General features: G+C 42.6%; 2 protein-coding genes across 3 annotated transcripts; both read right to left on the reverse strand.

Moving 5' to 3' along the window:
- Nucleotides 1–833: 833 nt before the first annotated feature.
- On the reverse strand, nt 834–8,443 carry hdac1 (histone deacetylase 1). 2 transcript variants are annotated; one of them, XM_062529388.1, is made up of 14 exons: nt 8,335–8,443; nt 6,819–6,931; nt 6,525–6,642; nt 6,080–6,154; nt 5,553–5,691; nt 4,944–5,085; nt 4,526–4,618; nt 4,274–4,382; nt 3,787–3,927; nt 3,383–3,491; nt 2,994–3,121; nt 2,407–2,562; nt 1,887–1,938; nt 834–1,756 (listed from the first exon to the last, which is right to left on the reverse strand). In XM_062529388.1, exons 1-14 carry the CDS (start codon nt 8,384–8,386, stop codon nt 1,729–1,731), a joined length of 1,455 nt encoding a protein of 484 aa, XP_062385372.1. In that variant the 5' UTR covers nt 8,387–8,443; the 3' UTR covers nt 834–1,728. The 2 variants fall into 2 exon arrangements, with proteins under 2 accessions (XP_062385372.1, XP_062385371.1); XM_062529387.1 differs by having other exon boundaries at nt 1,887–1,959.
- A 5,575-nt stretch (nt 8,444–14,018) lies between these two features.
- On the reverse strand, nt 14,019–16,810 carry marcksl1b (MARCKS-like 1b). The gene is made up of 2 exons (XM_062529779.1): nt 16,521–16,810; nt 14,019–15,395 (listed from the first exon to the last, which is right to left on the reverse strand). The coding sequence occupies exons 1-2, from the start codon at nt 16,605–16,607 to the stop codon at nt 14,820–14,822; spliced, it is 663 nt and encodes a 220-aa protein (XP_062385763.1). The 5' UTR covers nt 16,608–16,810; the 3' UTR covers nt 14,019–14,819.
- Between the last annotated feature and the right edge of the window lie 2,747 nt (nt 16,811–19,557).

Genomic DNA, 19,557 nt, shown 5'->3' on the forward strand with positions numbered 1-19,557 from the left:
TCAGTGTGATGACATTGTCTTGGAGTTATGATTAGGTAGTGGTATCAAATCTTTGAAGACATTTGTTCCTTGATAGACAATCGTCGAATATAAGTATTTTAGAAATCCCATCTTGAATCCCAGGCCTGTGCCAAAGAATTTAGGGCCTTGAGTTAATCGCTATTTCAAAACTGAATATGGTGAATTCATGCAACAAACCAACTGTTAACTTTTTATGTGACCACCTTGGGTTGCGTTCAAATTCCTGGCCTGGAATTGTTAACATCAGTATAAGGTTATGAAACTTTGTTTTGTCTAATACTGATCTTATGAAACAACTCATCTATATAATACAAAGAAATATTGATCTAATGACTAGACCAGAGGTCTGAATTTTTTATTCCCTCCGAGAACTTGGACAAAATGGACATGGCCGAGAGCTTTTGTTAGTAATAGCATACCATGTTTTCGCACAGCTGATCTACACTCAAAACCGCTGAATAAGATATGTATGCTGTTTAAAGCTTCCGTTCAACTCCTTTACCTTCTCTCTTTGTAGACTGTGAATTTGATTTCATAGGAATTTCAACATGATTCTCAAGTGACTTGGTTATCAGATTTATGAACATCTTCCTCGGAGTGCTACTTAGACACAGAGCTACTGGTAGCTCAGGCATGGGCTACCTGTTGGAGACCCCTGGACTAGTCTTCCTTTGATGAAATATGTATGAATTTCTGCAACATGATAGTTAAGAGTTTCAGAAGGTATGTCCATGAAAAGTAATGCAACAGTTAAATGGATGGGAACCATGGATCAATATTGAATAACCTTTACATTATTAATTAAGAGACGATTCAAATTTTCTTTGTTTTATTTACCAAATTCATTGTTATAGACATTTCACAACATCGGAACTTTTTGGAAACCCAAACCGGACCACAGGTCCATTGAACCTGCAAATAGCTGCTCCTCTATATAGCAGTAACGTAAGATCTGGGGGGCGAAGCCCTCTTCTCCCTGTACCCCAACCCCTCATGTCCCCAGTCCTCCCTCCATCCAAAAACACACACGGCCACGTTCACAGCCATCAAAGCAGACATGGTAATAAAAACAAATTGTGTCACATTTTTTAATCTTTTTTTTAAAAACAAGGTAAAAGTATGCGGCAGCAGGAATAAAGCATCCAGAGGAAGGAAAGGAGACAGTTACCAAAATGAAAGGGGATGGGGGGGGGGAAAGGGGGGGAAATATACAAATCTGAACATCCATGATGTGAAATAACTTAAGAGATGAAAGCCTGTGAAAGAGCCAGGGAGCGCTTAAGAGCTGGTGAGAATGCTGAATTGTGACTAGTTCAGGTCCGGTTCGGTTGAGGTACTGTTTTTAAGCAGAAGAACAAAAAACAAAAAAAGTACTGATCGGATGCAAACTGAAAAGTAAACAATAAAACAGAGGTGAAAATAATAGGAAGAAGAAGAAGAAAAAAAAGAAAAACAACATACACCTTGCATTTCAATTCACACTGGCAATGCAAAAAACTTTATACCGCTTCTGAAGAATACAAATAGTAAAATGAGTCTTAGAAAATAATTTACAGTCTTTTGCTTCCGCAGTCTAACCTCTATTCTGTGTGAATGCGTGTGTGTGTGTAGATGTGTACAGTTGTGTGTGTAAGTGCGTTTGTGTGAGTGTGAGGTGGGGCATCTGACAAGGTCATGCATCCACAAGGACTTCCGGGCTTCAACTTTTCAGGTTGTCTTGAGCTCTTCTTTTGGCCTAGTAATTACAAGAAGTCATTAGTATCCTTTATCCTCGTAAAAATAAGAGAATCCTTAACAACAACAGCAACAATCATAAAAAGCAGGACACTGGGACCAGGCTGACTGGTGTCCAGGTGTGCACTCACCCCTTTGTGTCCATTTTCTCTTCAGGTGCTTTCTCCTCTTCCTTCACGTCAGCTGGAGACAAAGCACAGGCGTCTTTTAAAAGCACAAAAACACAATTAGCCTATTACACAAGATGTCGCCACTGTGTAAACTAACTTCCTCTGGAACAGCTCAGTCTACAGGAAAGACAGAAACAGGAAGATGTTTTACCCTGCCAGACACCTGGACACTGTGAAATTGGTTCATGGGGGTTGTACAGTGATTCTTAGACAAAAAAAACTACAATAGACAATTCTAATGGCAGTGCATTAGAACATTGGGCCACTCTCATTCGTCTTTTTATCTATCCTTCCTTCCTTCCTTCCTCGGTCCTCGTTCCCACTGATCTAGATAAAGAATGATTGAGCGGCAACAATGGGATAGTCTATCCAGTGTTCTTTATAGATCAGTGGGAACGAGCCTGGAGGACCGAGCATCGAGGAGAGAGGTTGAGAAGGGGCCATTGATTTGAGAGAGTCGACTAATGGAGTTGCGGCTCACCTTTCTTCTCAGTCTCTCCGTCCTTCTCCTCCTCGGTCTTGACCCGTTTGGCCTTCTTGAAGTTGGCGGCGTTCCTGCGTCCGCCGCCGCCTTGGCCCTCGTCCTCAGAGTCGGAGAACTCCTCTTCACAGGCTATCCTCTTATCGTGAGCACGGACTGCAAGGTAAAGACACCAATTAAAAATCCACCTCACCTGCTACATCCAGGGTCTGAACAACAGCTACACACTCAGATATAATCACGGCACACATCCTGACAGTATGGCTGAGGGTCTCTGGAAAAGATGCTCCCTCCAGCTATACAGTAATTTCCTGCATATAAGCCGCATTGTGTATAAGCCGCAGGACAGTGTTTTATGCAAGTTAACACCATATAACACTATATTAATTGCCCCCTTGTATTAACCTCATAGGGGAAGAAATTTTGCCAAATCAATGTATTAGCCGCGGCTTATAGTCGGGAAATTAAGGGTAAAGATGTTTTGAAAAGTGAGAGTTGAGAAAAGCGTGCCAGGGCAGAGCACAAGGACACAACAGAGCCCGTAAGGGTACTCTGGGTTATCTGGGACGGGACGGGACGGGACGTACTGGAGATGCGCTTGTCGGGGTCCTCCTCCTCGTCGCCGCTGTCTTCCTGCACAGCGTCCTCCGGGATGGCCTGCATCTGCACACCAGGGGCGTGGGGCAGCATGCGCAGGTTCTCAAACAGACGCTGCCTGCACGCGCACGCGCACACACACACACACACACACACACACACACACACACACACACAGGTCAATCAAATATGGCTCCTTAAACAAGAATACATATGAATTTATGTCTGTATGTAAAACTGCATATCCTTGTTTACATAGATGTAAATGTTTTTAAATCACGCTTGCCATACTCACTGGTGCTATAATGTATGTTGTTTAACACACTGATATGGTACACAACTATATTTCTATAAGTTCCAACATTTAAGCAACACGTACTTGATCTTCTCCAGGTAGTCATTTGTGTTCTGGTTGGTCATGTTGGATGGACTGATGTGAAGTTTGAAGTCTGGGCCGAAGTACTCAAAGTAGTCATTGTACGGGAGCTCTGGACATCAAAATAAGAGAGTTCACCACCACCACTCAAACACAACAAATGTCACATAACCGCAACTATAAGACAATGAATATACTGTAGTTAGTTTCTGATTGGGACCAATTAATAGAATTAGACCACAACAGCCCGATGCTGTGCCTGGTGTTGGTTTATGCATTTCAAATGACACTTTTGAAAACCGAATTCACAAAAAGGTGAATGTGAAACTCTTCTCATTACAATTCATGGTGCCCAGTACTACTACTCATAAAGCTAAGCGATGAGGCTCGTCTGTGTCGAGACCTACCGTTGGGGATGGTGCTGTCCAGGGCCACGGCCGTCTCGTATGTCCAGCAGCGGGCCACGTTCCTGATGGTGTAGCCTCCGCCTCCCAGCATCAGCAGGGGCAGGTTAAAGCTCTTCATGTACTCTACACACTTGGCATGGCCTACGGGGAAATGCCACAACATTATCAGAGAGTCACGCAGACTGCAAGTTAAAGAAATACTCCAAAACTGCCCATATATTGCGCTAACAATTCTTCGTTCAGACCTCAACAGAGAGATGTCTCGTCATGTGGCCAGATGGTTCTAAGAAACCTCTCTACTACGGGGATTCAAGAAGCGTTTTCCAACCATTGATTTAACTATGGGCCACACTGTGGTTCAATTCTATTTTCTCAACACGAAGATCTGTACCAACAGCTTGCATCTAGACACACAGACGGGTAATTGCTTTAAAAAATGCAGAACAGGTGTTCAGTCTCCAGTCTTAAAAGAGGCTTGCTCTTATACCTTTGATGGTGAGGTTGAAGCAACCCAGCCTGTCTCCAGACAGAGAGTCGGCTCCACACTGAAGCACTACGGCACTGGGCTGGTACATCTCCATCACTTTGGCCATGATCTGCCCAGAAACACACACCATCAGATATCACATTTGTACAACTTTCATGTGCTCACGTAAAGCTCTCATATGCGCACGCAAAACAGTGTGAGCACATGAAACTACTTGTAAACTAGTGTACTTGTAAAAGCGGAGATACTAACAGGCTTAAAGATGGCCTCATAAGATTCGTCATCGATGCCATCCCTGAGGGGGTAGTTCACAGCATAGTATTTGCCCTTTCCTGCTCCAATGTCCTGTAAAAAAAAATAAAAAATACAAACAAAATTCTCAGTCAGTCCACATTTTACACAGTTACCCATTCCAACATATCTGAATTTAAATCCCTACTTAAATACACCAGACTTTGAAAACCAGCGATGTGTCACATCTCATATAAAATAACCTCACCATGCACTCAAAATGAAAATAATTCAAGTCCTAATTCAAGCGTCTTACTTCATAAAATACAACCAGCCAGCAATGCAAGCTGACAGGTTTAATGTCACATTACTAAAAACGGCAAATATGTTTGAAGGCTCTCTCGTAAAGTTGCGCAAGATCTCAGGGATGGGCACTCACTCGGAGATCTCCTGTGCCAGGGAAGTACTCCCCGTACTTGTGGAAGGACACGGTCATGACGCGGTCAGTGGTGTAGAACGCCTCCTCCACGCCGTCACCATGGTGAATGTCAATGTCTATGTACAGCACTCTCTGGTGGTACCTGACGCAGGGAGGGAGCGGACAGTTAATAACTAGATCAAACGCACTTAAGTGCACCAGTGAAATGAGCTCATTGGGATATTAAGGTGCTCCGCAGAAGCCCTTATCTAAAGCTAAACATAAACGTCAGACATGACATGATAACACAAAGTATGCAACTTCATCTCATCTCAAGACCACTTCAAATCAATTATATCAGATAATATCAGATATATTCTGTTGCATTCTACTTGAAGAGATGGATATTATATATTTTATCAAAGGACACGTCGTCATACACTGACTGTGCTTTTGCCTCAAATGTTATGTCCACTGAAAGAATATTTGCCACAACACTAAAAAAAGACACACTGAACATAAAACACAAATTCTGGTCACAGTGCAAAGCTGAGGGAGAAGGGCACTAGCAATTCACTATCTACACAGCTATACATCAGTAACAGGCATGACGGCTCAGAGAGGACTCACTTGAGCAGCTCCAGGATGGCTAAAACGATGTCGTTGACATAACAGAACCCAGACGCCTCAGACTTCTTGGCATGGTGAAGGCCTCCTGCCCAGTTGATGGCTATGTCTGTCTGCTGTTTGTTCAGCTTCACTGCTCCAGCTATAAATCAAAACACACACACAACACTGGTGATTAATAAACACATGTGCAGGTCTAAATTTCTGCATTCTTGCTGAGCGGTTCTGATCATCCCTTCTTCGTAGGTCACAATCTTTAACAGACTGCTGATCCATAAGGTGTTTAAACAAATGTTAAAGCCTAAAAGTACAGGCACTATTCTAGGGTGTTTTTGCAGGGTGAAGTACTCTCCATCCCAACAGTACAGAATGAATGTGGTATGTTTCTTTGCTTTTGCTATACCCAATATTTTCATATTTGTAATTGTTTTAATATCCCCATTAGGAGAAGAATCTTGCAAGCTTGGTGTGCATACACATCTGACGCACGCAATCAAAACTCAGACACACACAGACAGACAGACACTTACCAACAGAGCCACCTGTTGAGAGCTGACAGAACTCGAATAAACCGTCAAACACGGGACAATCCTCTCCCACATTAACTGTAAAGCAGGGAAAAAAACGGAAGATTAGTCAAACAATAAGATGAACAGCAGGCCAACATGCCTCCATCATTGCAAAAAAAATGTGTTTCACTCAGTTTACACGGATCCACAGAATCCAGCGTTTTCAGAACATTTTATAAATATATCAGTTTGAGGGAGCTAAAACAAGACCCAAACGTATACAAAAATGTGTTAAAAAAATATAGATACATGTTAAGCCATAAACCCTTCATTATTCTCATCGCTGCAGAGGGTTCTCATATGAATGGATATGAAACAACGGTTTTATCTGCGCTATACTTCAAGTAACAATAAATAACTCATAACTAATGAATAATTTACTGACTGTAAATAGTAGTCTACTTACATCTCTGCATCTGTTTGCTATACTCAGACATGTTGTCAGGCCGGATGGAGCGTAGGAATTTGATGTAGTCATCACTGTGATACTTGGTCATTTCCTCACCATTGGCCTTGTGGGGTCTCTATATGGGGGGGGGGGGGGGGGCACACAAGACGTCAGTCTCACAAATATAAACATATCAATACAAACTTTACATTTGCAATCTAATTCTCAGGCGCTTTCATCTGAGATACACATACCCACCCAAACATATAAAACATTATAAGGAGAGAGAAGGGAGAGATGCTTATGGCTTACATAGATTTCCATCTTTCTGTAGAGCCCATAGTTGAGCAGGAGATTGTGGGTCATGCGAATTCTGTGGGGCTTCATGGGATGGCCCTGGCCATAGTAGTAGTTCCCAACATCACCTAGAGAGGGGGGGGGGGGGGGGGGGGGGGGGGGGGGGGGGGGGGGGGGGGGGGGATGAGAGAGAGACTCATTGTACTGCAAATTAACTAAAAAAAACATTGTGTATTAAGGATGTAGAGGTCGTTTTGACATATTGCCCTGTTTTGCAAAGCACAGGCTGAAGAGAAAGACTTGCAGATGAGTCAATGCGCAGTGTACCATAGGAATGTCAGCATCATGGTCGAGGGTCATAAAGGAACACCCTAGGCCTAGTGATTAATACAAGATGTTGTTGTGATTTCCAGCGTCTGCTAGAACCTGCATCTTGCCTATTATGACTGGCTGTTCACTCATCGTCCACAGCTTAAAACTTACTGTTGATTTCCTTAAGCAGGCAGACATTTTTTGACGTATTTAGATGATGGGATAGCATTTAAATGGCCAACTCAAGTCTAACGGCAATAACCTACTGCTAGTCATTTAAAGTTTGACTTTACGGAGAGAGTTATTTTTTCATCTGTTGGCTCTAGATTTTCTCGATAACATGAGTCGCACTTCAGTAACGTCAAGTGTTAACAATCAAGTGGCAAATCTAATGCCATGCATAATGAGCACATTCATAGGAGTGTTCGCATCCGTTCTTTGTGTGCATCACTCGAAAATGTGCAACAGGGTACGTGCAATCCAGCATGTAACTCTACCGCTGTGCAGGTAGAATTAAATAGGTTTAAAAGGCTGGTCGGTAAGTTACATTCAGGCTGATGCACATCAAAGTTAGAAGGATGTATTATCAGAAAGAGGAAACAGGCTAGCCTGCTAAGCCAAATAAGCTGCTAACGAACTTGCATGTGAACGTGGTAATTAGGGCCAACAGCACACTAAGTTTGTGGTCAGACCGAGACACAACATTAACAGTTGCCAAGCGTCTGTCAAGGACCCAAATATGTAGGACTTCTTAGCACTAAGAATATAGCTGGAGGATGCTAATCAAAATGATGTCGGCTGGGGCTAACTAGCGGACCAACCACACAGCTAGCTTGCTGGCTAACAAGTTGTGGAATCCCTGGACGCATATAAAGCCAGCTAGACAGTCACACAAGCCCAGAACTGAGAACAGACCACATGTAAATTATCTATCGTTTTGTGGAAAGTACTACCGTTAACTCTTTAACAGAATATCAAAATAACTCTTCACGCTAACGGGATGCTGCACGCCTCCCTGCAGCGAAGACAATTAGCTAACAAGATTGAGCTAGCCTATAGCAATTACATAGCCAAGCGGCTAGCCGGCTGAACTCGTTTACTTGCTACAATCAGTTCATAAATGAAAGCGATTTATGATGTCTCACACTAAATATCTAACTGAACATTCCCCTACCGCTTCTCTGTGTATACTCAGACGAGGCTTTATCCTATTCCTTACCATCATAATAATAGCAAACTTTCTTCTTTGTTCCTTGAGAAGTCAGCGCCATTTTGCCTCCAATTACTGCCTGAGCCTGCCGGGCTTTCTACGCAATGACCAACTTCAGTCGGAACTTGCATTTAGTGCGTTTCTACCAATCACATTACATCTCTCACATCTGGGGCGTTTCGTCTGCAGTTTGGACCAACCAACACTTCAGGGTACTGAAGTGTTTTCTTTACAGAGATGTCTCAGACTTCAGTAGCCAAATTACAAAATGAATAAAAAACGATTATGGGGGTCATAAGACTTACAATAAATATATTATGAAAGTCAACATTTGATAGGAATGTCTTGCCTACTAAGCTACTTCACAAGCTCTTTGTGCGTGTTGTTGAGACACCTTGCTACAGAAGGCCTCAACATAGTTGAAGTAGCCTTAATTCATAGGCCTACTAACAATCTCTTTTGTCAACTCAGTCAGATTTGCCCAGCCCAAACATTGTTAGTTCGTAGGCCTACAATTTTGTCAAGAGACTGATTTGTTTAGCCTAAGCTTTTTTAATCCAAATATCAGACATCCAGTGGGTTGAAAGTTAACATGCACCAATGCCACAGTCTGGGAAGCTTGTGGAAAGTTGTCTTTGTGTAGGCTATTTATCACTGGGAACAGTTTGCAAACCATTCCCATTAAGCAAGGCCTACATGTTCATCTTAACAATCAATAAAATAGCCTCCCTAAATGAGCAGTGCTGTTTCACTGTCTTGCTGAAAACCTTTAAGCCGCGACACTATAGGTGAATAAAGTAAAACATAAATAATAGATATTACCATGCAACTTACATACTTTTGTAGCCTATTACACACATTCTTAAATGTTATGGTTAAATATGCAAATGAGACATCATGAAATGTGTAGGCCTACACATCTACACATACAGGCCTATTTCCAAACCAGAGGTGAGTGCAATGGAAAAATCAAGTGCAAAATGAATGTTGCATTTTTGCTGATATATTAGGTACAAAAGTTTTTACAGAAGTATTATTGGAAATTTCTTGTTATCCCGATCCATACATAAGAAAATATTAATATTGTAAAAAAAAAAAGAAAAATGGCTTGTCGTTAGGGATGTTAAGTCATAGAAATACCTAATCATCAGGATATGAATGATGACCACTCGCCTCTGCAAAAACCTTCAGAATAGGTCAGAATGAAACTTGGACATTGGTGTGTGCATGCAACTATAGTGGGGTACACACATAAACATAATCGGGCTGATTTTGCACCGATTTCCCCTCTTCCGATCAAAGACAAAAAACGGACAATTCAATTCAATTCAATTCAATTCAAAAAACTTTATTTATCCCCGAGGGGCAATTTCTCTGTGCAGGCATAGTGACATATAAGACATAACACAACATAAGACAGGGGGGGGGGGGGAGAGGGAGGAGGGGACTGGGGGCATATTTGAGTTCAAAAGGCGAATAGCCTCAAAGGTAAAGGTCGCCTTCCTCCTGTTAGTCCTAGCAAGAGGACAGCGCAGACGCCTGCCAGAGGGCAGCCATTCAAAAACTCCATGCAGAACATGAGTAGTCTTCGAAGATAGAGTTGGCTTTCCTTAGTGTAGCCTTATCATGCAGCAATGTCAGTGACTGAAGAGGGTGGCCAATGATCTTAGAACATGTGTGTACAACGCTCTGGAGGTGAATCTTATTTTTGATGGAGATGGAGTGAAACCAGCGTATAGATGAAAAAGTCAGTACACTTTCAATGAAGGAGGTGTAAAAAACTGTGAGGATCTTCCTGTTCACTCCAAAGGAGTATAGCTTTCTCAAAAAATACTTGCGCTGTTGACATTTTTTAAGGATCACCTCTGTGTTGGAGTCAAAACGCAGTTTGTCATCAATGACAGTGGCCAGGTATTTGTACTCATGTACAACTTCCACTTGTTCCCCATGTATTGTAGTGACGGTCCTGCATCCTCCATGCCTGTTGAAGTTAATGACCATCTCCTTGGTCTTTGTGACATTTAGCTCCAAAAAGGAGCTATCACACCATTCCACAAACTCACTGAGGACAGGGCCGTGATCTTGGACAGAACCAGATAACAGGGATAAGAGAACAGTGTCGTCGGCAAACTTCACTAGATGACGATCAGCATGGCGACTTCTAGAATCATCTGTGTACAGGATGAAAAGCAGCGGTGAGAGGACACAACCCTGGGGTGAGCCAGTGGACGTGTAGCTGATGTCAGAGAACCTCTTGTTGACCAGCACCTTCTGTGTTCTTTGGGTCAGAAAGTCTGTGATCCACAGAATTAATTGATGATCTAAGTTGAAACTTATGAGCTTTTTGGCCAACATGTGAGGTTGAATGGTATTGAAGGCAGAGGAGAAATAAATTATCTTAAGCTCTTAAGATTGTCTTATGAAATTCTCTTGTAGTGTGGTGTGTTAAGAGTCAAAATTCTCCCGATAATTGCCTCGGAAAACATTCAGCGCCGATAATCGTAAATATTAAACATGTTCAATATTTGCGACTGGAAATCCTGTAATGTGTGGGGTGTTCCGAGGGCAGCCGAGCATCTTCATGTGTGGGTTCTCTCACACATAAATAAATAAAATGTATTACATCTTTATGTACCCCCCTTAAGAGAAAAAGACTGAGAAAAGGCCCTGTAGAGATGTGACACTAAGTCACATAATCACACAGCATATTAGGAGTCTAGCAACTCTCTATTTTGATCCTTGCCAGTAACCTGCTTAGATCACTGTCAACTAGTTGCATATTAAGGATACCAAGAATATATGTCCATATATTGATTAAGAATAAGATATTGTTCAAGACCCAATAATTGTAGCCTGGCTAACACAACTACATTGCAATTCTCGTATTTGAGGCATGGTTTACGATCCGTTTATTGGGATGTCTATCAAATGCGTCTGTGCGTAACTCATAGGCAGTTGTATCAATTAGCCTAAACCAGATAACATGTAGAGCGTTTTAATACTTCAAAATAACATTTGAAAAATCAACCATACAATTTTCAGTATAGGTGTGTAGATTTGAACAAAAGCTGGTTTGGTTCTTAACCGAAATACAAGCTTCGGTGTGTTGCTTAGACGTCGTCATTGTCTTACTGCGCTCCCCCCCCTTTCTGTGATTGGTCCCCTATAGCTGAGGCAAAAATTAGGATCGTGGTTTCCTGGCTGCCTTAGCAGCGTGAATTAAATTGCGTGCAAGGCAGCATGGGAATAGCCAGGCGATAATAATTGTGCAATGATGCTTACAGTAATACAGAGCACTAACACATGCATATTAGTGAAGGCTAAAATGTGTTCTCTAAGCAAAACTATTACCAGTTTGTTTGGTCTGCACTGTTCTGATCTGAATTTGACATGGACAACCACTAGCCCCAGCTCTAAGAGAGCTGGTTTAAACTGAGCAAAAAATACAGCAAAATATTTTGGGCCCAAGTGGTTAAAAACATGTTTCATGGACAACAACAAAGAAACAAACCTAAAGTTGTAGAGTGATCATCACAAAGTTGTGTCCTTGACCCAAATGGCAAATTTGCTGTCTGAACTGAAAAAAAAGTGGCTTCACAACCCAATTCACTTGCGACAGTTCTGCCTGGAGGAATGGCCCCAAATGCCCACAGAGTGTTGTGTGAAGCATGAGAAAAGTTGTTCTTCTGTCACACAATTTAAATGCAGGCAGGCAGGCCACTAAAACGTTACAACGTTTCCTCACTCAACATGGTGTGGCATTTTCTTACTCAATTTGTCTTAGTTATATGCTGATAACATATAGTAAGGTACAAAAGATCTCTCTCCCTCCCTCCCTCTCTCTCTCCTCTTGTATTCGTATGTGTGTATGAGTGTGTGTGTGTGTGTGTGTGTGTGTGTGTGTGTGTGTGTGTGTGTGTGTGAGAGAGAGAGTGTGTGTGTGTGTGTGTGTGTGTGTGTGTGTGTGTGTGAGAGAGAGAGAGTGTGTGTGTGTGTGTGTGTGTGTGTGTGTGTGTGTGTGTGAGAGAGAGAGAGTGTGTGTGTGTGTGTGTGTGTGTGTGTGTGTGAGTGAGTGAGTGTGTGTGTGTGTGTGTGTGTGTGTGTGTGTGTGTGTGTGTGTGTGTGTGTGTGTGAGTGTGTGTGTGTGTGTGTGTGTGTGTGTGTGTGTGAGTGAGTGTGTGTGTGTGTGTGTATGTGTGTGTGTGTGTGTGTGTGTGTGTGTGAGAGAGAGAGAGAGAGAGTGTGTGTGTGTGTGTGTGTGTGTGAGTGTGTGTGTGTGTGTGTGTGTGTGTGTGTGTGTGAGTGAGTGTGTGTGTGTGTGTGTGTGTGTGTGCCACCATTCTCTCAATGAAACAATATCTGGTGTTCCTCCTTTCACTTCTGTTCTGTTCACAAATGTACAGCCCTCCTCAACATGTAGCCGGTATATCCTCAACAAACGTAGCTTTCTATATTTGGAAGTGATTGAATTCCACATACAGAGACGGAACACATGTACTGTTACAATGAACAAAAAGAACCAAAAATGAATGGCATCTTACTACTGGTGGAAAAAAATTTATAAATCAGAGTATACTATCAAGAATAGATATTAATCTAATTGTTAGATCTGCTTCCTCTCCCTTTGAACTATAACACCTGTAATTAAATAAGTATAACTGCATGCTGAACTATTCAGAAAAATGGACTCCTAAAGAGATCTGCCCTGCATGTGTCTGCATCATGCATCAAATCAAATCGACCACATGATGGCGCCCAATACCTATTTGTAATAATTCCGTGGCACAGAGTTTAAGGGTTTTATATGGTTCATCCTGCTTATTACTAAGCGTATGCTTATAAACAGCTTAGTACAATTTTATTACATGTAGGCTAATAGTACTTCTCAGCCATTTAAAGAGTTTCAAAAAGGAATTTATGCTATTTTTGCAACAATATCTGACTGTATTATTGCATGCTGAAGGTCAAATTATTTAATGCTCTGTCAGTTTAACCCATCATGAGACAGATGCATATATGTAGTTGCTACGGTTACGTAATTGCAAGTGACCAATTTCATTGAACATAACAACAGAGAATTTTAGTGAATAGTCTCTAGCATGATCACAGGTGATTACAGGTGTCAGCTTAAGTATGTGAGTCATTCATTAGTAAGAGAAATGCACATCCACCAATACGAAGAAAACAAAATAACTCATTATGGCGTGAACTATGCGGATGTTGCTTCCAGACCACAGTTATTCAGGATGCGATGCTGATGGTAGCCGACACCACCACACACTTGTGGACACCTCAGCTTGCAGGCCGCAGAAAAAAAACAAACGACTATAATAGCATGACCGCACGCACAGATGCCATATTTGTAGGATAGTATGTCATTGTTTGTTTATGTTTAAGGTGTTCAACAAGGTGTGCATCATTGTTTATAAGCAATGTCATGATGATGTACTATATTTATGCTATGTCTTGTCATGTTACTATGATTAGATTATAATTGTCATTGGATCATGCGATGTTGTGAAAGTGAGTGGAATTAACCTCTGTATATTTGTGCGGGCAAGTTTGTTGTTGTTGTTGTTGTTGTTTAATGTCTACATGACTTGGCCTAAATGATTTGGCTGTCATTATGAAATGATCTGTGTTCATTTATGTAAAGATCCATTCCCTCTCCCATAGAAGTACAGGAAACCAACTTAAGTAGGTAACCAACATTTATTTACCATTATCAACTTTACAATAAAACCAGTAACATCTTTAAACATTAGCAAAATAAAGAACAAAATCGGTCAAATGTATTTACAGAGACAAAAAAGCAGGTCAAGGCTCACATTTAACACATAACAACTCTGCTTCTTTTAAAACTTCAAATGTGAACATAGCAAGCTCAAATGTGTTTCTTTTTTTCTGTTTAGCCAAGATGAAAATTAAATTGCGATTTTTTTTTAAACAAACAAGACAAAGCCTTCTGAATATTTAAAATGGTTCTCTATACACCACAAAATACTTAAATTTGGGTTAAAATATAGGAATGTAGAAAGTTGGCAAGTCTTTTGTCATCTTTTTCTCAATCTCCATTTTTTTTTTCTCTAAACAGTCACTTCATGAGGTGTTGGGAACCTCTCTCTCGCCTTCCTGTTGAACAAACATCTTTAGCACCTGCGGGTGTTTGGGAGATGCACGGCCTTCGACTCCAACTCTTACACACGTGTTCAACCCCCATTCTGACACTGAGTCCCATCTGTGTGGATGCAGTTGAGTTCCAGATCATTGAGCCATAATCAGGGAAGTGTGAACTAGTGAGTCTAGTTTTGTCTGTTGTTATTATTCATAAAGAAAGTGGCACAAGGAGTCTTTTTTCACATACATGTGTATATATACATATACATATATCCATGTATATATACATATGTATACATATACACATATATATAAATATATATATATATTTGTATTTTTTTTTTTGAAAAACAGTTCGCGGTCCTTGTGAAGTACAATCACTCTTTCTGTTCGGATGGTGCGGGTGTTGAGCTGGTCTCCTCTGTCGGTTTTGTGGGCTCAGCAGGGGCGGCAGCAGCAGCAGCAGCAGCAGCCTCTTCCTTCTGGGGGGCTGGGGCTTCCTCAGCCTTGGCAGGGGTCTCCTCCGCCTTGGGAGCTTCGGCCGCAGGGGCAGCTTCCTCGGCTTTGGCGGCCTCCTCCTTCTTCTCCTCTGCGGCTGGGGCAGCGGCGGCAGGGGCGGCGGCGTCCGCAGCCGGGGCGGTCTCTTCGGCCTTCTCCTCCACGGCGGCGACCGCCTCCTCCTTCACCTCCTTCTCCTTCTTGTTCTTCTTCAGGGAGATGCCCTTGAACTTGAAGGAGTTCTTCAGGGAGAACTTCTTCTTCTTCTTCTTGGGGGTCTCTTTGGTGGCCTCGCCCTCAGGCTTGGCGGCTTCACCCTCAGCAGCCGGAGCGGGTTCGATGGCATCGCTGGCACCCTCTTCTTTGGCAGCTTCGGCTGAGCCATTGGTGGTGGCAGCAGCGTCACCCTCAGCTTTGGCAGAAACATCACCATTGGTCTTGACATGACCATTCTCCTGGAGAGACACAAAGAGAATTGGGGAATTGAATATTGCGTTTATTTCTCAAAATTGTGCTTTTCATTGACATAAATTATTAAATATAAGCAATGTGCTGCCTCTGGGCAAATTTCGACGAAATCAAATTATTTTATGCCTCTGAGGTCGTCGACCAACATATCGTTGATCGGCTGCATCGTGCATAATGAATGGATTTTAGGTGACGCCTTGCAGTACCTCGTGTAATCGTGGGGGGGCGACCTAACAACGCAGACATGCTGCGTGTGTGCAAGCGGTCGAGACAGCAGTCTTGAGACAAAAGGCTGAATCGATCTGTGTGTGCATCGTTACGAATTCCATTATGAATCCCAAACGTTGTCGTCGACAATAAAGTCGTTTACAACGAATTAACACATCGTCAAACACATGTAACAACTAAATGCAACTTAAATAACTCATATTTGATAACTTTTTAATTGAATATCTCTTTTATATCCAACCACTGCATGTAGACATGCATACTAGTCCCCCGTCTAGACTCGCCAGCTCATGCGTCTGCCAACGATGTCGCTCGCGCTAGAGCCGTACTGTCAAATGAAAAACATAGGATATACAATTCTAATTATTTCATTAATACAAATTTCGGAACTATTGTCAACCCCAATGAAATTTCCCTCAGCAGTTGAAAGAATGAAAGCGATAGAAACGGTCTAATTTAGGCATTCTCCATCAATGCACCCTCTTGCACCTCGCTGCCAACCGAGTCTATTTAACCAGCCAGTCAAGCAAAAACTGATATACTTAGGCCTATGTCCGCGATATTATCACACTTCTACATATTCCACACTATCAACTGGGTTTTGATGGACAACTCTACTTCTGGACGCGCGCATCCCTCGAGTCTCCAACCTCTCCAAATCACAGAAGCGCGCGAGACGACGGATTGACTGTCTTATCTGTAAGTAACAAAGTCGCCTTTTACCGCCTTATGCAGTAAAATAACCAAGGTTCGTGCAGTTTAGTTCGTGTAGTTTTCTCCATTTACAATTACAACAAAACAACTACTGAGAGCGGAGCGCGGTCTGTGTCGGTGTGGGTGTGTCTCCTTAACAGCGTGGTGATAACCGAGGATCCAGTGCCTACCTGTCCGTTTGTCTTGACGGCAGCCGGGTCAGCAACGGCGGCTTTCCCCTCAACAGCCACTCCTCCCTTTGATGCCTGGGATCCCATAGTGATGAATTTGTTATTTTTTTATGTAAAGGAAATTAAAAGAATCTAAATCGGAGAGTTGAAAAATAAATCCAGCCCGAGGAGGGTGTTGTTCATCCAACGCTTAAAGGAATTTCTCTTTATTCCTTAAGAATGGAAAAAAAATCAGACTTCTCCAGACCTCGTTGTCCCCAGACCGCTCCTATCGTGAGAAGGAACCTACTACTACCAGTACCAGTTGAACAGCGCTTCAAGATAACCAAATGCACCACCTATGGGCGTGTCCCTACAAGTTTAACCAATCTGAGAAAACGAACTAGAGTTTCTCCGCCCTGTTTTGGACCCCTCACCCCCTCCAGTTCCCACCCTCTGATGGCAAAGAGGCCTATGCCATTTTTAACATCACCGTTTGGAATGCCGATCACTCTCCATACCGGCGTCGTTAAATTAAAAAGGATGAGGTATAATTAAACTGCTAGATGTGTCCTTATGAATGGAAGTCGTATTCGTCGTGTTTTTTTGGAACCTGGTAAGCAGCAACAGAGAGAGAGACAGCTACAGATGATCAGTGTAGCCTACAATACATGGAGTAACCTCCACTGATCTCAAAGATACGCTTGCCTAATCACTCAGCAGCCATTTCACATAGGCGATCTACTCCATCCTCGTTATGTAACAAGTCCAAGACTATAGTGAATTATTTTCTTCAGTGATTTTAATCAAATAATCTCTCTCGCTCTCTTGCTATAAATATAAATTAAAAGCAGGCTATGCAGCTAATGTTGATGATGTATGAAGTTGTATGTCTCCAAACCTGTTGATTCTGTTTTATCTCCATCACCTTTTTACTTCTAGCTCTCTTGATCTTTTCATTTAATAGAGCTGCCACACATTTTACCATTTTGCCTTTTTCAGATTAAAATTCAGATTTTTTTCCTATACCAAAAATAATTGCAATCATGACATCGCGGCTGTACATTGAGGCGTCTTGGACTGTGCCAAATGGTGTTACAGCTGCTTTAAATGGAAATAGTGCTGGCTTTTCTACACCACTCATAAATCATCCCACCCTACTGTGGCCTTGAAGAATGACATAAAGTATCCACTGTCAGCAGAGGAATGCCAAGCACGCAAGCACTCACGAAGAAATGTTCACCTCATTTGTGTCAGGGCTCTATTTCAGAACAACTCCAACCTCTTGGAGAGTGTGTGTAAGGGTTATGAGGCTTTAACAGCTCCTTTTAGCATCAGAGGGAGAATGCCATGAATAACCTCCTGTACTGAACACTAGGTGTTTCCTCTTCTTCTCCCTTTGGGGACCAGTAGATGGGAATTTGATGGGACAAGGGTCGTTTTCTGTTGTGGGCCATCAATGCCTCTTTTCTCCTTTGTGGTTTGGTTTTGATTGGTCTCATCCTTTCACTCTCTTTTTTTGAAAGCCAGTGTGTGTGTGTGTGTGTGTGTGTGTGTGTGTGTGTGTGTGTGTGTGTGTGTGTGTGTGTGTGTGTGTGTGAAATATCTTCTTTGTAGAGGGCAGCTAGCTGTGGAGCTGCTAGACGTCCAGGATGTGCCACACGCTGGAGGTGTGGTCATTTCAGACGCGCTCGGACGGCCCTGGCCAATGATCCATGTTGTGTCTCTCTTCAGCTTGAACTGGCACCCCACCTCCACTGTCACCACCGCCCCCCAATGTGCACAACAGCTATTGTGGCCGTGACGTTAAAGGCCAATTAACACTGAGCGTCTTTTTTTGTGAGCTGGAAATGCTAATGAGTTGTGCTGATGGTCCGCTGATGGGACTGCAGATAGGCCGGCTATCAAACAGCAGTTTACCTCCAGACTGGTTGGGACCCAGCAGGAAGAATGTGGTGTGGTAGTGGGTGGGGAGGAGGAGACGGGTGAGACTGTCAGAAGGAGGTGTTGGGAACCATCCCCCGCCACTCCCCCAGGCCTCAAAGACCAAAGACTCGACCTCTGAGACATCATATGCCAGGTGGCATGACTGCCATACGTGTGCATAAACAAATATGCTCACATCTGCCATGTGGACCCTCTGAGGCCGAACAACAAACGTCTTTCAGAAGTGAATTAAGGGGTCAGCCGAGTAACCTTAGGTCAAGGCACCATAGAGACAGTTCATGAACGTAAACCCTTTAAGTGACCAGTGGTCGCCCGTTAGTTTATTATTGCAGCTTAATCATAGGCTTCCTGTCCTCTCCTTAGAAGTTGGAAATCCCCATTCCCAGAATCCGATTATTAATATACCATAAATGGAAATAATCAATCTAGGCCAATGGAATTCAGGTCAAATATGCACAGCATATTGCTGAGCAAATGGAATTCTCAAGAGAGCACAGTCCCACGAAGACCCGATAAGAACTGAAACCTTTTCATAAACTCATTATGGACCGTGAGATCCGTTTTTTTTCCCAGCTGGCAGTCAGACAATGTTCCGATGTTGTATCAAGCATGTGAGAGTGAAACAGTGAGATCGATACAGTTCTCTGGCTAGTTTTGAAAACAGGAACTGGGAAGCTACACCGGGTCGTGCAACTGACACATTCCGTTCGCAACGCGTAAAAAAAAAACATTGTCAAGATTGGTCTATTTTTTGTTTTCAAACGTAGTCACCACTATTACGTCTGGTGTAGCTACTTCCGTTGATTATAGTGGAAGCTAATTATTGCAGCAGACATAACACAACAGCAGCCTGGTGTAGCGTAAGTAAATGAAAATGGTCAGGCTTATGGTTTTCTACTCTTTCACTTCTCTCCATCCCTCCCTCCCTCCCTCCGTCTCTCTCGATCTCTGGCCTTGAGGCTGTGGACTGGTTTCAGCGACGCTCGACGTGGGGCATCTTATCGCTCCCTTTTTTTTTCAACCCTTCGCAGAGTCAATGGCTCTTTTTGTTAGCTTGCCCGGATTTCATGCCTGAACACTGACTGAGATTTCTATCCTCAAAAGGCCCTAT

Source organism: Sardina pilchardus, chromosome 24 (assembly GCF_963854185.1).
Source record: "Sardina pilchardus chromosome 24, fSarPil1.1, whole genome shotgun sequence".
Classification (NCBI taxonomy): Eukaryota; Metazoa; Chordata; class Actinopteri; order Clupeiformes; family Clupeidae; genus Sardina; species Sardina pilchardus.